At 39.0% G+C, this 23,251-nt stretch overlaps 1 protein-coding gene and 1 long non-coding RNA gene across 5 annotated transcripts in view; one reads left to right on the top strand and one right to left on the bottom strand.

The window, feature by feature from the left end:
- The window catches only part of CCDC191 (coiled-coil domain containing 191), an 89,951-nt gene that overhangs the window by 3,688 nt on the left and 63,012 nt on the right, over positions 1-23,251 (bottom strand). For 3 of the 4 annotated variants that reach the window (XM_042903716.1, XM_042903715.1, XM_042903717.1), the window contains 3 exons: positions 17,743-17,886; positions 12,651-12,803; positions 11,986-12,131 (listed from right to left, as the gene is read on the bottom strand). In XM_042903716.1, the coding sequence (XP_042759650.1) occupies positions 11,986-12,131; positions 12,651-12,803; positions 17,743-17,886 (443 nt within the window). Of the gene's footprint in view, positions 1-11,985; positions 12,132-12,650; positions 12,804-17,742; positions 17,887-23,085; positions 23,150-23,251 lie in introns of those variants that run through there. The other variant, XM_042903718.1, reaches the window with a different exon arrangement.
- On the top strand, positions 921-19,094 carry LOC122198868. The gene is made up of 3 exons (XR_006193195.1): positions 921-1,142; positions 16,192-16,362; positions 18,912-19,094. It is a non-coding gene; the product is annotated as an uncharacterized LOC122198868 (long non-coding RNA).

Genomic DNA, 23,251 nt, shown 5'->3' on the forward strand with positions numbered 1-23,251 from the left:
GACTTTGTGGGGTTCAAGACTTGAGTGGAGGAAGTAACTGCAGATGGCATAGAAACAGCAAGAGAACTAGAATCACAAGTGGAGCCTGAAGATGGGACTGAATTGCTGCCATCTCATATAACGCTTTAATGGATGAGGAGTTGCTTCTTATGGATAAGCAGAGAAAGTGGTTTCTTGAGATGGGATCTACCCCTGTAAAGATTCCAAGAAGACTGTTGAAACAACAAAGGATTTAGAATAGGACATAAACTTGGTTGATAAAGCAGTGGCAGGGGATCAGAAGATCGACCCCAATTAAAAAAAAATTTTTTTTAATGCTTACTTATTTTTGAGAGAGAGAGAGTGCACGTGAGCTGTGGAGTTGCAGAGAGAGGGAGACACAGAATCTGAAGCAGGCTCCAGGCTCTGAGCTGTCAGCACAGAGCCCAGCGCGGGGCTCAAACTCCCAAACCGCGAGATCAGGACCTGAGCTGAAGTCAGATGCTCAACTGACTGAGCCATCGACCCCAAATTTGAAAGAAGTTCTACTGTGAGTAAAATGTTATCAAACAGCATCATGTGCCACAGAGGAAATTGTTTGGGAGGGGAAGAGTCAGTTGATGCAGCAAACTTCACTGTTGTCTTAAGAAATTGCTACAGCCACCCCGGCCTTCATCAACCACCACCCTGATCAGTCAGCAATCATTAACATTGAGGCAGTTCCTCTACCAGCGAAAAGATTATGACTCCCTAAAAGCTCAGATGATGGTCAGCCTTTTTTAGCAATAAAGTGTTTTTAAATAAGGTACGTACATTTTTTTTTGAAGACATAGAATTCTATTGCATATTTAATACAGTGTAAACATAACTTTTAGAAGTACTGGGAAACTAAAAAATTCATTTGACTCATTGTGATATTTGCTTTATTGCAGTGGCCTAGAATGGAACCCACAGGATCTCTGAGGTGTGTCTGTATATAGTTTAAAAAGGCCACTGGTAACATCACCTCCAGTAACAAAAACAGCCTTGAATTTCAGTTGAGAAAAGATTACCCTGATGCCAATTTCTGGAATCACAGTTTTGGAGGGTCACATGTTGCATCTAGGGAGACCTGCAGTGGCCTTTTAGGATAACACAACTACCTGCACACTGGGAATGAGAAGGTAAGCCAGATGGTCTCTGCCCACACAGGGAGTTAACCTGGTGAACAGATCAGTGCAGTGAGGAGCTACCATGGTACAGATAGGCACAGGGTACCCACCAGTCTTGTGGTGAGAAGCATCTGAAATTTTTGAAAGAGAATGAACGGAGTTTTTGTCAGACAAAAGGCTTTTCTAGAAGACGGCATGTCTTGAGTAAAGACAAAGAGGCAAGAACAGCATGGTGTGTAGAAGGAATTACAAATAGAGTTATGTTGTGGAAACAAAAATGCAGAGTAGCTAAGTTTATATTTTCACAACTAGAGGTATAGATGGGATTTATTCTGGCTTCTTGACTCTCTCACAAAACCCTAGAAGGCATCACAGTCCCCATTAGTTCCGTGGCTGATGGTTATTTGCTCTTTCTGATATTGGTGATTTTTGTTGGTGGAAGTTAAGCACAAAAAGGCTTCAAGGAGTGCAACTACATTTGCTTTCTTCCTTCTCCTATCCAGTCCTCCATCTACTGTCCTCAGCTGTCTGGCCACCCAGGCCTCGACCCTGTCTTCCGACTCTTACCTCTGTTCACATCTTTCTCCTGGCTCCCCTCCCCCCTTTCTGACTTGTACATTTTATCTCCTACTGTTCTGCCCTAATGGAAATGGTCTGCCCCTCGAGAAAAATCTTCCTAGACTATCTTTGCCTGCATTTATCTTTCTTTCCTCTGAACTCCTCTTACAGCACATGGTAACAATCATTGGTTTGGCACTTATTTATGGTCTGTATGTAAGCATGTATCTATCTACTCTTCATTTTCTGCTGAATTATGGGAGCCAGACACCATGTTATTAGGCATTTTTATGCTTGGCAAGTATGTCTTGATAGATGACATGTGCATGTATTGTGTTAACAAATGTGTTGTGAGTCACCAATATAAGAATTCTTAACATGAGGTCCACAGATTCTTTGACATTTTGTGTAACACTGTATGAGATGTGCATATGCCCATTTCTGGGGGTGTAGTAGGTCTGTGACTGTTATTCCTATGAAGGGGCCTATCATTCCAAAATGCTTCAGAGCTATAGTACTGAGGCAATATCAGAAATGTAAGTACTTCTCTGTCACTTGTTACAGTCTTTGTTTTAAAGTTTATTTTGGGCGCTTGGGTGGCTCAGTCAGCTAAGCATCTGACTCTTGATTTCAGCTCAGGTCATGATCTCACGGTTCATGAGTTTGAGTCCCATGCTGGGCTCTGTGCTGACAGCACATAGCCTGCTTAGGACTCTCTCTCTCCTTCTCTCTCTACCCCTCCCCAGTTTGTGCTCTCTTTCTCTCTCAAAATAAATAAACAACAAAAAATAAACTATATTTTGTCTGCTGTAAGTATTGCTACCCTGGCTTTCTTTTCACTTCCATTTGCATGATAAATGTTTCTCCACCCCCTCATTTTCAATCTGCAAGTATCTTTAGGTCTGAAATGAGTCTCTTAAAGGCAGCATATAGATAGGTCTTGCTTTTTTATCCATTCTATCCTATGTCTTTTGATTAGAGCATTTAGTCCATTACATTAAAAGTAATTATTGATAAGTATGTACTTATTGCCATTTTGTTACTTGTTTCATGGTTATTTTTGCAGTTCTTCTCTGCTCCTTTCTTCTCTTGCTCTCCTCTCATGGTGTACTGGCTTTCTTTAGTGACATACTTGGATTCATTTCTCTTTATTTTTTGCATATCTATTACCAGGTATCGATTTGTGGTTACTGTTAGGTTTATATATAACATCTTCTGCATATAGCAGTCTGTATTAAATTGATGGTCACTTAAGTTTAGAACCCATTCTAAAAGCATTAAATTTAAAAAATAAAAATAAGGGGAACCTGGGTGGCTTGGTCGGTTAAGCATCCAACTTCAGCTCAGATCATCTCATGGGTCCTGAGTTCAAGCCCCACATCAAGCTCTGTGCTGAGGGCTCAGAGCCTGGAGCCTGCTTCTGATTCTGTGTCTCACTCTCTCTGTACCCCTCTCCCATTCGTACTCTGTCTCTCTCTCTCTCTCAAAAATAAACATTAAAAAGAATACAAGTAAAAAAAAAATAAATAAAAGTACTAAATTTTTATCTACCCCACCTTGGTTTAGGTATATTGTGTGATACTTCACATTTTTTAATTTTGTGAATCTCTTGACCAATTTTTAAAAAATGATTATTTTTGAGAAAGAGCATGAGCGGGAGAGGGGCAGAGAGAGAGGGAGACAGGATCTGAAGTAGGCTCTGTGCTGACAGCAGAACGCCTGCTGCGAGGCTTGAACTCACGAACCATGAGATCATGACCTCAGCCGAAGTTGGATGCTTCACTGAGCCATCCAGGTGCCTGTCTTGACTGATTTTTATAGATATGCTTAATTTTACTGCTTTTGTGCTTCCTGCTTTTCTTACTCCTGCTTATGGTCTTTCCTTTCCACTCAAAGAGTTCCCTTTAACAGTTCTTGTAGGGCTGGTTTAGTGGTGATGAATTTCTTTAATTTTTGTTTTGGTCTGGGAAACTCTATCTCTCCCATTCTGAATGATGGCCTTATTGGATAGAATATTGGTAGTTGTAGATTTTTTTCCTTTTACCACTTTGAATGTATCATACCACTCCCTTCTGGTCTGCAATACTTCTGCTAAAAGATCAGCTGATAGCCTTATGGGGTTTTCCTTGAATGTAACTTTTGCTGATTTTAAAACTCTCTTTATCACTACTCTTTGCCATTTTAATTACCATGTGTTATGGCAGAGACAAAGAAGTGTACTACCTAATCATAAAGGGAACAATCCAGCAAGAAGATATAACAATTAATTATGCACCCAACAAGAGAACACCTAAATACATAAAGCAGCTAATAACAAACATAAAGGAAGTAATCAATAGTAATACAATAATAGTAGGGAACCTTAACACCCCCCACTTTTATCAATGGATAGATCATCCAAACAGAAAATCAAAGAAACAATAGCTTGGAATGACATATTGGACCAGATGGATCTAACAGATATATTCAGAACATTCCATCCTAAAACAGCAGAATACATATTCTTTTCAAGTGTACATGGAACATTCTCCAGAGCAGATCAGATGTTAGGCCACAAACCAAGTCTCAACAAATTCAAAACGATCAAAGTCATACCATGCATCTTTTCTGACCACGATGCCATGAAATTAGAAATCCACCACATGAAAAAATCTGGAAAGACCACAAATACATGGAGGTTAAATAACATGCTACTAAACAATGAAAGAGTCAATGAAGAAATCAAACAGGAAGTCAAAAAATACATGGAGGCAAATGAAAATGAAAATAGAATGGTTCAAAATGTTTGGGATGTAGCCAGAGCTGTTCTGAGAGGGAAGTTTATACAGCACAGACGTACTTCAAAAAGCAAGAAAAATCTCAAATAAACAACGTAACCTTACACATAAGGGAGCTACAACAAGAAGAACAAACAAAGCCCAAACCAGAAGGAAATAAGAAAGGCTAGAGCAGAAATAAATGACATAGAAACTAAAACACAAAACAAAAACACAAGAAACAACACAACAGAATACATCAGTGAAACCAGGAGATCATTCTTTGAAAAGATCAACAAAATTGATAAACCTTTACCCAGGCTCATTAAAAAAAAAAAAAAAAAAAAAAAAAAAAAAAAGGACTCAAAATCAGAAATGAAAGAGGAGAAATAACAACCAATAGCACAGAAATACAAAGGATTATAATACTATGAAAAACCATATGCCACCAAATTGCACAACCTAGAAGAAATGTGTAAATTCCTAGAAACATAGAAAATTTGAACAGACCAGTTACCAGCAATGAAATTGTATCAGTAAAAAATTCCCAACAAACAAATGTCCAGGACCAGACAAACTCACAGGTGAGTTCGACCAAACATTTAAAGAGTTGATAACCTATTCTTCTCAAACTATTCCAAAAAATAGTAGAGGAAAGAAAGCTTCCAAATTCATTTTATGAGGCCAGTATTAAACACATACCAAAACAAGATAAATACAATACAAAAAAAGAGAACTAAAGGCCAATCTCTGATGAACATAAATACAAAAATCCTCAAAATACTAGCAAACTGAATCCAACAATACATTAAAAAAAAACATTCACCACAATCAAGTGGTATTTATTCCAGTGATGCAAGGGTGGTTCAATATGTGCAAATCAGTGTGATACATCATATCACTAAGAGAAAGGATAAAAACCATATGATCATTTTGGTAGATGCAGAGAAAGCACTTGACAAAGCAGGACATTCATTCATGATAAAAACCCTCAACAAAGTAGGTTTAGAGGGAACATACTTCAACGTAATAAAGGCCGTATGTGGAAAACCCACAAATAACATACTCAATGGTGAAACACTGAGAGCTTTTCCCTTAAGATCAGGAAATAAGAGAAGGATGTCCATTCTCACCATTTTTGTTCAACATAATATTGAACACAACAATCAGTCAAGAAAAAGCAATCAGTCACAGCAATCAGATAAGAAAAAGAAATAAAAAACATCAAAATTGGTAAGGAAGAAGTAAAACTTTCACTATTTGAAGATGATTGATACTATCTATAGAAAACCCTCAAGACCCAACCAAAAAACTAGAACTGATAAATGAATTTATTAAGGTCACAGGATACAAATTCAATATACAGAAATCCATGGCATCTCTATACACTGACAATGAAGTAGCAGAAAGAAATTAAGAAAACAATCCCATTTACAAGTGCACCAAAAATAATAAAATACCTAGGAATAAACTAAGGAAGTGAAAGACCTGTACTCTGAAAACTAAACATGCATGAAAGAAATTGAAGATTACACAAACAAATGGAAAGATATTCCATGCTTTTGAATTGGGAGAACAAAACAGATTTAATGCAATCCCTATCAAAATACCAACAGCATTTTTCACAAAACTGGAACAGATAATCCAAAAATTTGTATAGAACCACAAAAGACTGAATAGCCAAAGCAGTCTTGAAAAAGAAGAACAAAACTGAAGGTATCACAATCCCAGATTTCAAAATATACTACAAAGCTGTGGTAATCAAAACAGAATGGAACTGGCACAAAAATAGACACACAGATCAATGGAACAAAATAGAGAACTCAGAAGTAAACCCATGATTATATGGGCAGTTAATCTTCAACAAAGGAGGCAAGAATATACAATGGCAAAAAGTCTCTTCAATAAACTGGGTAAACTGGACAGTTTATGCAAAAGAAAGAAACTGGACCACTTTCTTACACCATACACAAAAATTCAACATGGATTAAAGACCTAAATGTGAGTCCTGAAACCATGAAAATCCTAGAAGAGAGCACAGGCAGTAATTTCTTGGATATCAGCCATAGCAACATTTTTCTAGATATGTCTCCTAAGGCAAGGGAAACAAAAGCAAAAAGAAACTATTGGGACTACACCAAAATAAAAAGCTTCTGCAAAGAAAACAATCAACAAAACAAAAAGAAAACTTATTGAATGGAGAAGATATTTGTAAATGATATATCAAATAAGGGGTTAGTACCCAAAATATATAAAGAACTTATACAATTACACACACACACACACACACACACACACACACACACACACTCCAATTTAAAAATGGACAGAAGACATGAAAGACACATTTCTCCAAAGAAGACATACAGATGGCAAACTGGCACATTAAAAGATGCTCAGCATCACTCATTATCAGGGAAATGCAATCCAAACCACAATGAAATATCACCTCACACCTGTCAGAATGGCTAAAATTGAAAACCCAAGAAACAACAAATATGGGCGAGGATGTAGAGAAAAAAGGAACCCTTGTGCACTGTTGGGAATGCAAACTAGTGTAACCACTGAAAAACAGTATGGAGGTTCTTACCACAATTGAAAACGGAACTACCTTATGATCTAGTAATTCCACTACTGGGTATTTACCAAAAGTGTGAAAACACTAATTTGAAATTATATGCACCCCTATGTTTATTGCAGCATTATTTACAATAGCCACAGTATGGGGGCACCTGGGTGGCTCAGTTGGTTAAGTGTCCGACTTTGGCTCTGGTCATCATCTCACGGTTCGTGGGTTCAAGCCCCGTGTTGGGCTCTGTGCTGACAGCTCAGAGCCTGGAACTGCTTCAGATTCTGTGTCTCCCTCTCTCTCTGCCCCTCCCCCATTCATGCTCTGTTTCTGTCTCAAAAATAAAGAAACATAAAAAAATTTAAAAACAAAAAAACAATAGCCACATTATGGAAGCAACACAAGTGTCCATCAGTAGATGAATAGAGAGGATGTGGTATATATATGATGAAATATTTATGAAGGCCATAAAAAAGAATGAAATCTTGCCATTTGCAACAACATGGATGGATCTAGAGGGTATAATGCTAAGTGAAATAAGTCAGAGAAAGACAAATACCACGATTTCACTTACATGTGGAAAACAAAACAAAGAAAAAAGGAGACAAACAGCTCCCTCCTGCAGGCTCTTAAATATAAAGAACTGGTGGTTACCAGAGGGGAGAGGGGTATGGGAATGGATAATACAGGTGAAGGGGATTAAGGGTGCACTTATTGTTATGAGCCCTGAGTAATGTATAGAATTGTTGAATCACTATATTGTACATCTGAAACTAACACTATATGTTAATTATACTGGAATTAAAAGAAAATAAAACAATGAGGATAACAATAATTGCTTAATCATGGAGATGTCACTTATCCAATGCCATCACATATGTAAAACAAATAGAATAGTATCTATAGTATAAAAATATAAATATATACTGGTTCATCTGAGAGGCACTGGACAGGCATACAGCTGAGCTCTAACTGCAGAACTACACAGGAAGTAGTGATAATGAGACACTTAGGTCTGGCTGACATCTCATCCCCACCAAGTATAAAATTCCAGATTTATAAAATTAGAAATCTATATGTAATTATAAAGTAATATATTGAGAATTGATACAGATATATAAGATTACACCTCATGCTCTTATTAGGATCATCTGACAGAATTACTGCAACTTTAAGGTGAGGCCTCACACTTACAAATGTCTCTCTTTCCTTCTCTTTCACCCACAGCTTTTCTAGACAATATTCTTTCATTCATATAACATTGAATAAGAACTTTGAATATCAACTTGTTAAAGGTCCTTTTAAAAGACCCGTGACTAAATTACAGTGTCATTCCTGTAAGAAAATCCGTTCATTTATGTACCAAGTATCTACTGTGCACCCGTGTACTGGGCATTGTCACACACTGAAAACACAGTAGTGAGCCAGATGTGGCCCTTCCACTGCTGGAAGGGACAGACAATAAATGTGTAAACAATAAATTATGTAATTTCAGAGAGTCTCAAGTGCTATGAAGAAAACAGGGCATGTCAGTGGATAGACAGGAGATGGGGTGGTCAGGGAGGTGCATTGATCCAGGTCATGTGAAAACTGTGAAGCAGACGTGAGGTTTGTCTGAGGAACACCAGGAGGCCAATGGGGCTGGTGCCCGGGGAATGGAGCAAAGAGCGAAGCCATGAATTTTCTGCGACGCTTTTATATCAAATAGACACTGGTCGAGAATTTATTTCTTGTTGAATGTGTGGATTCCCACATTGATTTCATAACTGAATATTCAGTGAATAGGACCACTATTTTACTACTATATTTTATAGTTTACATTGAATTAGATTGAATTAGAAAACTGGGGAAGGAGATGGATATAGCAAGAAGAGAATGGTTTGGAGTCAGAAAGCCTGAATCAGAGGCCAGGCTCCACCATTTGTTATTTGTGTGCCTTGGGCAGTTTACCTACCTGCTTGTAGCTTCAGTCTCCTTGCCTGAAAAGGGAAACACTGACACTGCACCCCACCCTCTGGTGTGTGCAAAAGCCCTCTCTTAGCTGTCCTGTGCGGCCGCCCCAATAAGTCTCTCAGTCTGTACATGGCAGCCGAGAAACAGAAAGAAAAGTGGACAAACAACATGTTTAATAACAACACATTAATAATGACAGTAAACAAAACATAGCTATTATTTGGGGCTAAGCATGCACTAAGTGAGGTACTGTGTTAGCCTGTTTAGTCTTCTCAACAACTCCCTAAGATTGGTTCTGTTGTTATTCTCATTTTACAAACAGGGAATGAGGAGGCTTCAAAAGGTTATTTGTCCAGGGTCACATGAGGAAACTTCAGCCTTCAAACTGAAGTGTTTATTCGAAGGCAAATCCTCTGAGTACCCTTTCTCATTGCTTACTTTTATTTTATTTTATTTTATTTTAATTTTATTTTAATTAGTTTATTTATCTACTAGTCTTTATTTTTGAGAGAGAGAGAGAGAGAGAATGCGAGCAGGGGAGGAACAGAGAGAGAGGAAGACTCCAAAGAGAGAGGAAGAATCCAAAGCAGGCTCTGTGCTGGGGACCTGGGTGGCTCAGTCGGTTAAGCATCTGACTTCAACTCAGGTCATGATCTCGCAGCTTGTGAGTTCGAGCCCCGCGCTGGGCTCTGTGCTGATGGCTCAGAGCCTGGAGCCTGCTTCGGATTCTGTCTCCCTAACTCTCTGCTCCTCCCCTGTTCACACTCTGTCTCTCCCTTTCTCTCAAAAATAGAGGTTAAAAAAAAATTAAATGTTCAAATGCTGACAGCACAGAGCCTGACTTGGGGCTCAAACTCATGAACCACGAGATCATGACATGAGCTGAAGTCGGACGTTTAACCGACTGAGCCACCCAGGCGCCCCTCATTGCTTATTTTATTTTAGACAAAATTAGAATCAACTTACTGAGGTTTTCCCAGCCCACAGATTTCAGTAACCTGTAAATTAAACAAGGGTGAGCAGGCTTTGTTGGTGGTGGGCACCCGAGCAGCAACAAGATAGGAACACTTTTATAAAAACCATACACTCACATAGGCACATACACACAAATGAAAACAAAGAAACCAAAAATGAATCTGGGTGTAATGAGGAAAGGGTCACTTTTCTACCTACACAACAATCTTGCCACCTCAGAGCTTGGAGATATATGCCCACCACATTATGCTCATAAGCAATGACAACCGATCACCAAAACATAGGTCATTTATTTACTCTCAAAGGGAAGTATGTAATGAAATTTAGAACATTTCTATCCAAAATGCCTGAAAGTAGAAAACCAAGAAAAAACTTACATAGAATAGCTTATTCTGCAAGGACACTGGACTAAATGAAACATCACTGTATTATAAAAATATGGCAATGTGATTTCACTTATATAAAGTTCCAAACCAGGCAACATGAAATTATAGCCTTGAAGGCTTCATCCTTAGGTTAAAGGGAAAAGAAACACAAGGCAGTGCTTGTTTTTTTTTTTTTTTTTTTTTATTAAATTTTTTTTCAATGTTTATTTTTGAGAGAAAGAAAGATGGAGCGCGAGCAGGGGAGGGGCAGAGAGAGAGAGGGAGACACAGAATCCGAAGCAGGCTCCAGGCTCCCAGCTGTCAGCACAGAGCCCGACGTGGGGCTCAGACTCATGGATGGTAAGATCATGACTGGGGCTGAAGTCGGATGCTCAACTGACTGAGCCACTCAGGTGCCCCAGGATGTGCTCATTATTTAAAAGTCAGGAGAGTAGTTTACCTTTAGGAGGGAAGGGCAGGGCTTGCAATTAGGAAGTTGCCCGTGGGGATTTGTAGGGGCCAGCAATGTCCTGTTTCTTGACCTGAGTGATGATGACACGAGTGTCCAATTCACAGTAATTCAGTAGGCTGTATTTGTATGATTAAGCACACTTTTCTATATTTGTGTTATATTTCACAATAAATGTTAAAATAATTGAACTTAAAAGATAAACCTTGGGGCGCCTGGGTGGCTCAGTCGGTTGGGTGGCCGACTTCGGCTCAGGTCATGATCTCACGGTCCGTGAGTTCGAGCCCCGCGTTGGGCTCTGTGCTGACAGCTCAGAGCCTGGAGCCTGTTTCAGATTCTGTGTCTCCCTCTCGCTGACCCTCCCCTGTTCATGCTCTGTCTCTCTCTGTCTCAAAAATAAACAAAATGTTAAAAAAAAAAAAAAAATTAAAAAAAAAAAAAGATAAACCTTTATGACTAATAAAGTATACGATACATTTTGCTCAGGTGTGTTTCATGGATTTCCTATCATTTTATCCTCTGGGAAGCCCCTGTGAGGTAGAGAGGTGGAGAGGGCAGGCATCCTCCTCCTCCTCATTTTAAGACCGGGACCCTGGAGCTCTAGGAGTTCACTGCCTTGCCTTCGTCCTTGTAGTCAGTGGGCAAGCTAGGACTCTCACCCTTCTCTGGTATCTTCGAGTGTCCAGCTCTCCTAGCCCCCACCTCATCTTTCAGACATATTCTGGGCATAGAATATACTCCAGAGCAGGGGTGCCTGGGTGGCTTAGCCGGTTAAGTATCTGACTCTTAATTTTAGCTCTGGTCATGATCTTAGGGTGGTGAGATCGATCCCTGTGTCAGGCTCCATGCTGAGTGTGGAATGTGCTTAAGATTCTCTCTCCCTCTCTCTCTGCCTCCAACTCGTGTCTTGATTGCTGTTTTTCTTTCTATAAAATAATAAAAAAAAAAAAGGGGGCGGGGGGGCTCCTGGGTGGCTCCTGAGTGTCTGACTCTTGATTTACGCTCAGGGCATGATCTCACCATTTCTGAGATCTAGTCACACATCGGTCGGGCTCCATGCTGTCAATGTGGAGCCTGCTGGGGATTCTGTCTCTCTCTGCCCCTTCCCCGCTCATGTTCTCTCTCTCAAAATAAATAAATAAACATAAAACAATATATTGCAGAGCAGCTGTGAAGTCTGAGTGAATTTTCTCAGAAATCAGAACCTCACCTGTCACTATGTTCCACCGCAATCTTGTGCTTGCTCTGGGAATCAGTCTTGGCCTCCCTGACCATGTTAAACCAGGCCCTGAACATCTTCTTCTGAAGAAAATGTACACACAGTTTTCGTATGTCTTCCTCCAGTTCGGTCATGTACTAGGGATGAGGACAGGAATAACAGTGAGACAAATAATATCATAAAGAATTGGAACAAATAAGCAGTACAAAAGAGAATTGAAACAAACACAAAACAAAGGAAGAAAGGACACTGGAGGCAGAAGGAGAAAAAGACAACAAGGCAGCCAAGATAATATCCTCTGCAATGTATTAAACAATAATGGAACCAGAGGTGTAGAAACAATTATAAGCCTGGGATGGGGGTAGGGTTCTAGTAAAATCACTTGAGCAATTATGGGACAAGAAACAAGAAATGAGTATAAAAACAAAAGCTGATGTAATGATACATTACACTTTATAAACAGCTTATGAAACTGTGAAATGTTTTATACTAAGAATTGATTTGACATTTTCATATTCATTTCAAAGCAAGGAACTGAATTGACTATTCTATATTCTTGAAAAAACAATGATTATGGACATCTGGATTGCATCTGATTTTCTTACATGGGACTGAGCAGGGACATGTATTTAAAGCTTCCTTCCCTGTGGCCTTACCTGTAGCCAGCTCCGGATAACTCTCCTAAGCAGTATCTGGCAATAAAATTGATCAGCCCAGGCTGTCTTCCTAGCCAGGCTTTCCTGACTATACTGGAGCCAAGACAACAGGCATTTCCTCTGTAGAGCCAAAGAGTGATGTTCTTCTGCCACCTGGAGAAGTTTTTAAATGAGAAAAGGAAATTATTCTTTATATGGTTAATCATTTAAGAAAGCACAAATCACCTTAGCAAACGATGCTATAAAACACATGTAGGTAGTTGTAGAGGTAAGAATACTAAGGACATTCAGACTATGTCCTAAGAGCTTTGACTACTGACCCTTTTTTATGGGGGTTTTAGATTCACATCATGTATAGTCTTTCAGCGATGACTCCCTAAAGACCACAGTGACTGGCTGGTTATTAGGGAAATGGAATGAACCTCCAAAGCTATATTTCACTTGCACGGAGTTTTGAAGTGAGTAGCTGACATTCTCAGTTTGTTCTCCTGGAGCTTAGACAGCAACTCCATAATAAACTTCTCTAGTATGTACTTAACCACCATCTAACTGAAGAAATGCCAATACTTTCAATTAGTTTTATAGTATGAGCTGTCACCAGAATTGAAATTTAGACATTATCAATAAACCACAAAAACATTTGATAGGAAAATAACATGATGAATAATTTAATGTCTTACCAACTTAAAAGGTTCAGAGCATCATTCTATCAAAACAAACATGTAACTCAGAGTTTATGGGTTTTAAAAGGTAACTGTTAACATTCTTTTAAGAGGCAGGAGGGAAAAATCCTTCTCTCTCAATCCTGTCCAGACAATTAGAAATTTTCCCAAGCCTTGTCTAGCTATCCAGCACTGTAAATGATCCAAGCGAATCTCCTGACAGTCATATTTCTTGGTCAAAATAACCATCCAGGAGGCCATTGTGGCCCTTGAGACCACTGCCTGTCCTCACTCATCCTGGCCTGGGAGCCGAAAGGCAAGGGGAGCCTCCTATTCTCCCTGATTTTTATTCTCTGGGAAAACAGAGAACCAAGAAGAAAAAGATTATCAGAAAATCCCATGGAAATTCTGAAAATGGATGTTGGAATAAATAGCATATAGCATATATGAGTTTAAGGGAAAAGCTAAATAACCCTTCTGAAAACATGTTACAAACAAGCCAGGAACTGTTGAACTGGCTTTCTTTTTTCTATCTCTTCTGGAAGCCAACTCTGATGGGTAAAGAAGCAACCCCTTCCTTTTCCTGTCCTCCAGAACTTTTTCTTTTACTTCATTTTACTTTTTAAGTTTCAGCTGGTGGTTGTTGTCTACACAAATACTCTGATTCTTACACAGCTCAAAGCAGTGCCAGACCTGGACAGGGTTTCTGGCAGAAACGGGTGCCACACTTTAGCTTTGTAACCAATGTGCTGTGTAACTTAGAGCACGTCCGCTCTCCTCTCTAAGGCTCAGTTCTCTTATTACATATTGAAAGAGATGGAGAGGACTGCTAATGTTCTAAAATTCTACTGTCTTGTTGTGATAGACTGAATAATGGCCCCTCAGGGACAGTCATGGCCTGATTCCTGGAAATATGTTACCTTACATTGTAAAAGGGATTTTGCAAATGTGATTAAGTGAAGAATCTTAAAATGTGATTAAGTGAAGGATCTTAAATGAGATTATCCTGGATTATGTGGGAGAGCCCTAAATGTAATTCTAAGTATCCTTGTCAGAGAGAGGCTGGGGAGGAGGGGGGTCAGTATCAGGACATGTGACATGAAAGCAAGAGAGAAGAGTGATTTGAGGAGGGGGCAGTAGAATGCAGGTGGCCGCTAGAAGGTGAAAAAGGCAAGGAAACAGATACCCCCTTGGAACCACCAGAAGGAACGTGCCTTTGCCCCGCAAGTCTGATTTTAAGATAATAAATATGGGTTGTTTTAAGCCACTAAAGTTGTGGTAATTTTTTGTACCAACAATAGGAAGCTAATACTCTTGTCATAAGCTGCAGAGGTGATTCCTAAAATGTGGTGCTCAGACCACTCAGAATTTCCTGGGCTACTTTTAAAAAATGCAGATTCCCTGACACATATACCAGCCCACAACTCAGTCCTACTGAGAATACCTGGAGGGGGCACCAGGGAATGTTCATTTTTAGAAGTTCTCCAGATAAAAAGAAAACAGGTTTTACGAACAGAAAAGTTTGGAAATACTGGTTTCAGAACTGTTTTCCTATTTTTATTTTAATTGGGCTTTTCTATTTTTATTTATTTTTTAATTATTTATTTTTAAATTTATATCCAAGTTAGTTAGCATATAGTGCAACAGTGATTTCAGGAGTAGATTCCTTAATGCCCCTTATCCATTTAGCCCATCCCCCCTCCCACAACCCCTCCAGAAACCCTCTGTTTGTTCTCCATATTTAAGAGTCTCTTATGTTTTGTCCTCTTGTTTTTATATTATTCATTTATTATCACTATTATTTTTAATAATCTATTTAGGGATTTTCTATTTTTAAAGCCTATAATTGTCCTTTTGGACTCAAACTCCTATTTTTATATTCTAATAAATTAAAAAAAATTAATTTGGGGGCACCTAGGTGGCTCAGTTGGTTAAGCATCCAACTTCCACTCAGGTTATGATCTCACAGTTTATGAGTTTGGGGCTTTGTGCTGACAGCTCAGAGCTTGGAGCCTGCTTCAGATTCTGTGTCTCCCTATCTCTCTCTCTGCCCTTCCCCTATTTGTGCTCTCTCTCTCTCTCAAAAATAATAAACTTTTTTTTAAGTTTATTTATTAATTTTGAGAAAGAGAGACAGTGCAAGTGGAGGAGGGGCAGAGAGGGAGCGAGAGAGAATCCCAAGCAGGCTCTACACTGGCAGCACAGAGCCTGACATGGGGCTTGAACTCATGAAACTGAGATCATGACCTGAGCTGAAACTAAGAGTCAAATGCTTAACCAACTGAGCCACCCAGGCGCCCCAATAAATAAACTTAAAAAAAATTTTTTTTCATTTGGTTATTCACCCATAGATTCAATTTCATTTCAAAATCTTATACCTTATGTTTAAAATTTTTTAAAAATTTTAATGTCTATTTTTGAGAGAGAGAGAGAGACAGAGCATGAGCGGGGCAGGAACAGAGAGAGAGAGAGGGAGACACAGAATCTGAAGCAGGGCTCCAGGCTCTGAGCTGTCAGCACAGAGCCTGATGCAGGGCTCAAACCCACAGACTGTGAGATCATGACCTGGGCTGAAGTCAGACGCTTAACTGACTGAGCCACCCAGGAGCCTCCAAGATGTTATACCTTTTTTGGTTTAGTTTAGTAAAAAATTAGGACAAAAGAAGAGCTTATAAAAATATAAGAGTGAGTCTTTCCACTCTCTGTCTACTTTTTCTTTGTGTATTAATAATTGAAAATCTCCCCAAAATATACAAAAGCCAGGTAAAACAAAACTAGAAATTCAATTGGATAGCAAACTATCAGATATAACCAACTTATCATTTGGTAGTATATTGTAAGAAGCAAATTTCAATTCAAATTTCAAATTTCATTTCCAGATTCATTCATTCAGAAGACCAGGGAGTCAGCCCTCCTATCTCATTACAAGAAAAAGCCAAAGCAAAAAGCAATGGCTTAGGGCACAGATGGATCCTCTTGCCCTCAGGCCTGATCACCACAAACTGACTTCATCAGCAGGTCTGGAATACTCAACAGTTCCAGAACCACTGGTAAGGAGGCTGAGTGCAAAAAATCAGGGACAGAGAAAAGACAGTGGGAAGGACATCTTGGGAAGGTAGAAAGAAAGTGTGAAAGACAGGAAGAGAACAAAGAGAATGAAGAATGAATAGATTAGGTAGGGAGGAAAAAAACAGCCTAAGTCATGTGCACAGAGGTATAACCCACAGCATTACTCAATTTTGTGGGACTCTTATTATATTTGGTTTTCATAATCAAAAATGCTAGTTTTACTTTTCAGTATTAACCTGGCCAAATGTGTAAGAGTGGTCATAACTAGTATAGATTACTGTGCTTATTATTAGACAGCATTTTGAAAATAACATTTTATCCATTTTGAGCTTCTGATCATTTAGTTTAGAATGTCCTGCCCTATGTAGTGGGTAAATTTGAAGTTTAATGTTATTTGATTTTATCTATTTCTGTGTGGCAGAGTAGATTATTGTCCCTATAATAGGATTATACACCCATACTTTTTGTGTGTCATATCATAGTGCCTCCCAATGAAGTAGGAACCTTTTTCTCCCATAATGACCTTGAGTTTGGCTCTGGTACTTACTTTGGCCAATCAAATGTTAGTGGATGTGATACAAGCAGAGGCTTTGTATTGGTGTACATATTTGGGTTTAGTCTTGGTACCTCAGACATCTACCAGGTAAAAGCATGGCCTAAATTACTGCTGAAGCCAGAAAGAGGCTTTGGAGAGATCTGAATGTAATCCACAACTGGGCCACAGACATGTGAGTAAGAAATAAGCCACTGATTATTGAGGGCTGTTTGTTATGCAGTTTTATTGAAGTAGAAACCTGACTAATATTCCTTATGGTAGTCATTTTCTCTTTATTAAAAACATGGCTAAAATTGAGAAAGGCCTCTCTTTATCTTACTTTGAAAGTCTTTAATAAAAAACATTTACTAATTTTGGGGCAGCTGGGTGGCTCAGTTGAGTGCCTGACTCTTGATTTTGGCTCAGGTCCGATCCCAGGGTTGTGGGATCGAGCTCTGCTTTGGGTTCTATGCTGAGCATGAAGCCTGCTTGGGATGCATGCATGCATGCATTCATTCATTCATTCATTCTCTCTCTCTCTCTCTCTCCCTCCCCCCCACTCCCTCTCTAAAACTAAAAACAAAACAAAACAAACAAACCTCACTTTGTTTCCAACTTACCCAATTACAGAAATCTTCCTCCATCTTTGATGACCAAATGTGAGCTCTTATCCCAAATAAAGAAATACATATACTCAAATAGTAGGTCTGGAATAATATTTCTGGCTTTTAAGCACCAAACAAACAATCCTAATTGGGGGTTTATTCTATTTGAAAATTCTATTTATTCATTTTGTAATTTTGGGAGGAAGCTCGTGACACTATACCTGAATGTTTTGCTTGCTTTGCATTCTCAATCTTTTCCAAGGCTCCATGCCTTTTTTTCTTAGCAACACTCTTTCATAATGTTCTTTAGCTGCTGCTTCCAGCTGTTGGTTCCTCTTAATTCTCTTCTGCTTCTCTAGTTCTTTCTGGGAAAAATTAAAAAGTAAAACTGCTGAGGAAGGTGGTGACCTAGGAGGTCCTGGACTTCCCTCTTCCCTTGGATGCACTCAGTGTATAGCCACAGATGGAGCATTTCCCTCTAAAAGAAGTCCAGAAACTAGCTGAGCGACTTCCATATCAGGTGAATGAGAGAATACCCACATCAAAGTGGGTAGGAAAGGCTGAAACACATTCTTGACTGAACCCCATCCCTGGCACTGCACCATACAACAGGAAGGGAACTCCCAACTCCGAACTTCTCTCTGAGGAATGAAGGGTTTGGACTGCACATCTAGTATTTCAACTTTTAAAACAACCAACCCAAAGGAAGGGCCCCTAAAACAACTGGCTCTGAAAGCCAGTGGAGCCTGTGTCCATGAGATACACAAAACCAAGAAATGGTTCTTAATGGATGTGTGAGCACTCCCTACGGCCATCCCTGTGGGGCTCAGCCCTGAGAGAGCAGGCAAAAACGCCCATCTCCCAGTATTTCCCTGAAAGAGTTTGATGGCATACTTTATAAGCTAATTCCTGAGGGTCCAGTTTCTAATTTAGCACACATTTAGGGGTTGGCTATAGTCTTCCCCAGAGACTGAAGTTGTCTGATGGGGCCTTCCCCTGTCCTCTCCCTCTAACTCACTCCAGTGATAAAACAAGACCACCAGCATCTCTCTGGAAGGAGTGTGGATACAATCTGGTTACCCAACATTTATGACAACCACCTGAGGGATGGGACCCTGGTTTGCCCGGCTCTGAAAGCCAATGGAGCTTATATTCACAGGTCCTATAGGACTGTAACAAAGAAGCAGTTTTTAAATGGGTTTAGAAGCATCCCTCTCCCCCTGTGGCTACACACCTGGGCTCAGTGCAGAGGGAGCAGGCAAAGACACATCTCATAGTTTCTCTCAAGGGGCTTAGTTACCTACATTTCCAGCTGCTGCCTGAGGGTACAGTTTTTAATCAGCTTGCATCCAGGTGCTGACTGAGATTCTCCCCTTTGGAACACTGACAGGTCTTGGTACAGGCTCAACTACTGGGAACTAAGAACAAAGGCAGCAGACTGAATGATCACAGAGGTCTGAGAGACAACCAAGAACCTGGGCCAAGCTGACAAGGTTCATCTCCTACATAAGACCACTCTGTTAAGACTAGGAGAGGTGGCTGCTTTATCTAATGTGCAGAGACCAAGAGCGTCAACAAAGGAACAAGATGAATCTCCAGAAAGCAATCTTAATGAAATAAGTGACTTGCCTAATAGACAGTTCAAAACAGTGGTTGTACAGATGCTTACTGAGGTCAGGAGAGCAATGCATGAGGAAAGACAGAATTTCTCCAAGAGATACAAAATATATTTAAAGAACAACCCCAAACATAAATCATACAGCTGAAGAATACAATAACTGAACTGAAACAATTCAATAGAGGGGTTCAATAGTAGACTACATCAGGCAGAAGAAAGGATCAGCCAACATAAAGACAGAGCAAAGAATCGCTTAAGGCACTAATGGTACACCATCACAGGTACAAATATTTCCATTATACGGGTTCGAGAAGAAAGGAGCAGAAAGCTTATTGAAAGAAATACTGGCTGAAAACTTCCCTCACCTGGGGAGATAAACAGACATACACATCCAGGAAGCCCAAAGAATACCAAACAAAATGAATCTAAAGGGACACACACACCAAAACACATAATTAAATTGTCAGAAGTTAAAAGACAAGGAGAGAATCTTAAAAGCATCAAGAGAAGAACAACTTGTTACATATAAGAGCACTCCCATAAGACAATCAGCCAGTTTTTCAGCCAGAAATCTAGCAGGCCAGAGATAGTGGGATGATATATTCAAAGCGTGAAAGAAAAAAACTGCCCAACAAGAATCCTCTACCTGGCAAAGGTGTCCTTCAGAATTGGAAGGAGAGATAAAAGAGTTTTGCAAACAAAAGCTGAAAGAGTTCATTACCAATAGCCCAGCCTTACAAGAAGTGTTAAAGGGACTTCTTCAAGTTGAAGTGAAGGACACTAATTAGTAACATGAAAACATATCAAATTATAAAACAATAAAATTTACTGGTAAAGGGGTGTATGTGTGTGTGTGTGTGTGTGTGTGTGTGTGTGTGTGTGTGTGGTTTAATCCAGAATACTCTAATATTGTAATGGTGGTGGGTGAATCACTTATAACTCCAGTATAAAGGTCAGAAGACAAAAGTATTAAAAATAACTATAGTGATAATTTGTTAATGGATACTCACTATTAAGAATTGTAAATTGTGACATCAACATAAACTGGGAGCGAGAGTATAAAAATGTAGAAGTTTGTATACAAACTTAATCAGCTTAAAACAGACGATTATAACTATAAGATGTTTTACGTCAGCCTTATAACCAAAAAGCATAAACCTATAGTAAGTACACAAAAAAAGATAGAGAAAGGAATCAAAGCATTCCACTACAGAGGATCATTAAATTACAAAAGAAGAAAGCAAGAGAGGAAGAAAGGAATAAAGGAACTACAAAACTACAATAAACAATATGGCAAGAGTAAGTCCACACCTATCATTTACTTTATTTATTTTTTTAAGTTTATTTATTTTGAGAGCGCATGAGCAGGGGAGGGGCAGAGAGAGAATCCCAAGCAGGCTCCACACTGTCAGTGCAGAGCCTGATGTGGGGCTTCAACTCACGAACTGTGAGATCATGACCTGAGCTGAAGTTGGATGCTTAAGTGACTGAGCCACCCACCCGGGTGCCCCTTATCAATTACCTTAAATGAACACAGACTGCAGTGCCTGGGTGGCTCAGTTAAGCATCTGACTCTTAATTTCAGTTCAGGTCATGATCTCAGGGTTATGAGACTGAGCCCTGTGTCAGGCTCTATGCTGAGCGTAGAGCCTGCTTAAGATTCTTTCTCTCTTTCTCGCTGCCCCTCCCCCACTTGCACTCTCTCTAAAACAAACAAACAAAAACCTAAATGCACACAGACTAAATTGTCCAATTAAAAGCCATACAGTGGCTGAATGGATTAAAAAAACCCAGGACCCAACCATCTGCTGCCTGGGAGAGGCTCATTTCGGCTTTAAGGACACATAGAAACTAACAGTAAAGGGATGGAAAAAAGATATTCCATGCAAATGCAAACGAAAGAGAGCAGGGGTAGTTATATCTACATCAGACATTAAGCCAAAATCTATAATAAAAGATAAAAAAGGTCATTATATCATGACAAAAGGGTCACTTCATTAGGAAGAATTATACCTCAGCAAAGCTGCAAAAAATAAGTAAAAATGCCATGACCCAAACACTAATGAATTTCAACAAATAACTAATTAATTTAATTTCAACATATAACTACTAAACAGTGTGCTAATCATGGTAACAGAACACTGGAGCATCATGGGAAACAATTCTGCCAAGAGGGTGGGGACAAGTTGGTCATAAGTACTACACGAATGAATGCTGTACATATTCTTAGATATATTCAGTATTGTTCACAGATGATTTGCATGTCACTAAGTTCCCCCAAAGTAAAACATCTAGTTAGAAGAGCAATCAATATTTTCCCCTCATTATTATGGGAAATGTAGCAATACAGTCCCTTCGTTTGGATTATGGGGTAGAGATTTATATGTAAATAATACCCTATTTAAATTTAAAGATACTCTATACTCCATTTAATGCCTACAATAATATTCTTACACTGGGATTTTTAAAAACGTGATGAACAAATAAGTCCAAAAAAGAGTTAAAAATATTTGATGATCATTAGGCAGCCCTCCCTTCTCTGAGGAGGAGAAAGCTTAACCATCCGTGGTGATGCACTGAGAAAAGACACCTCCGTTCTCTTCAAAGAAGAACTGCACCCCGAGAGGCTGACTGAGGAAGATGACGGAAGCTTAATGGTTTACTGTAAAGGTATTAGGATTTCTTGTATTTCTCTTTTTAATAAAAATGAGCTATAATAAAAGTGAGAGAAAAAACTACCTTAAAAAGGTGAGTGGTAGCAACTGGTACCCGTTACAAGAGTCACAAGAACAAAAGCAAAGACTTTACAGTAGTTGTCATCTATGTAGTGTAAATATAAAAATATTGAATTTAAGCTTCTTTTTCTACCCCCCCCCCCCCAATTTCACTTGAGGAAAAGTGTGCTGAATTAGCTGATTCTGACAAGCTGCTTCACTGCTGAGTCTTATGCAAGAAAAAAAAAAATGAGAGAAGCAAGTGGAACATTTCTAATATGGAAGGGAGATTTGTCCTGATCTTCCATTCCAAACTACCGGTTTCAGTACAAATTCCTTAAGATGAAATGTCCACATTCTCTAAATCACTAACATAAAATTATCTTTATAATCTTTATTCCAGACACTTGAGATATTGAACTGAATGGTCAGAAATAAAAATCATTTATAAGAATTTTCTTAATGAGTAACAAGGAGCAGCTGAGGGTTATGTGGGGAGGAAAACAGAAAAGTAGCCATTTTCACATCCACTGAAATGTCCCTGCAGCATTGAGATGGCAGTTGCAACTTACAGACAGTAATTCAACACAGACAATAAGCCTTTGGAGAAATCCTCAGTCTCACCAACCCTGTTCACACACACACACCTAAGTTATGGTGTAAATATTTTCCTAGAATTACAACTCTATGGCTGATGTTGTAGGTTCAAAAGAAAACCCATTTTTGGATGGAGCAGGGAAAATGAGTCTTTATTACTTTTTCTTTTCAAATTTTTGTTTAAATTCTAATTAGTTAACATACAGTGCAATATTGGCTTCAGGAGTAGAATTCAGTGATTCATCACTTACATACGACTCCCAGTGGTCATCAATAACAAGTGGCCTCCTAATACCCATCACCCATGTAGCCCCTACCCACCTCCCTCCACCAACCCTCAGTTTGTTCTCTATTCTTAAGAGTCTCTTATGGTTTGTTTCTCCTTTTTTTCCTCCTCCCATATGTTCATCTATTTTGTTTCTTAAATTCCACAAGAGTGAAATCATACAGTATTTGTCTTTCTTTGACTTACTTCACTTAGCATAATACACCCTAGTTCCTTCCACATCGTTGCAAATTAAAATAGCCTTCTTTGAAGTTTACTTTTCGATGAAAAAAATAGAAAAACATTTAATAGAAAGCTGCTTGAGCCAAAATTCGGTTTCCACAGTAAATTATTTAAATATATATTTTACCTCTTGATTAAGGATTCCTCAAGAGTTCACTGTATTTCATTAATATTACCATATTTTCCATTTCCTGTACATAAAACAAAGGATTACATGAAATGATGGTGTCTGCTTTGAGATGGCACTTATATTGGGGTTTCATATAGCATAGTTCACTCAGGCTAAGAAGGGA

The sequence above is a fragment of the Panthera leo genome, chromosome C2 (assembly GCF_018350215.1).
Source record: "Panthera leo isolate Ple1 chromosome C2, P.leo_Ple1_pat1.1, whole genome shotgun sequence".
Taxonomy (NCBI): domain Eukaryota; kingdom Metazoa; phylum Chordata; class Mammalia; order Carnivora; family Felidae; genus Panthera; species Panthera leo.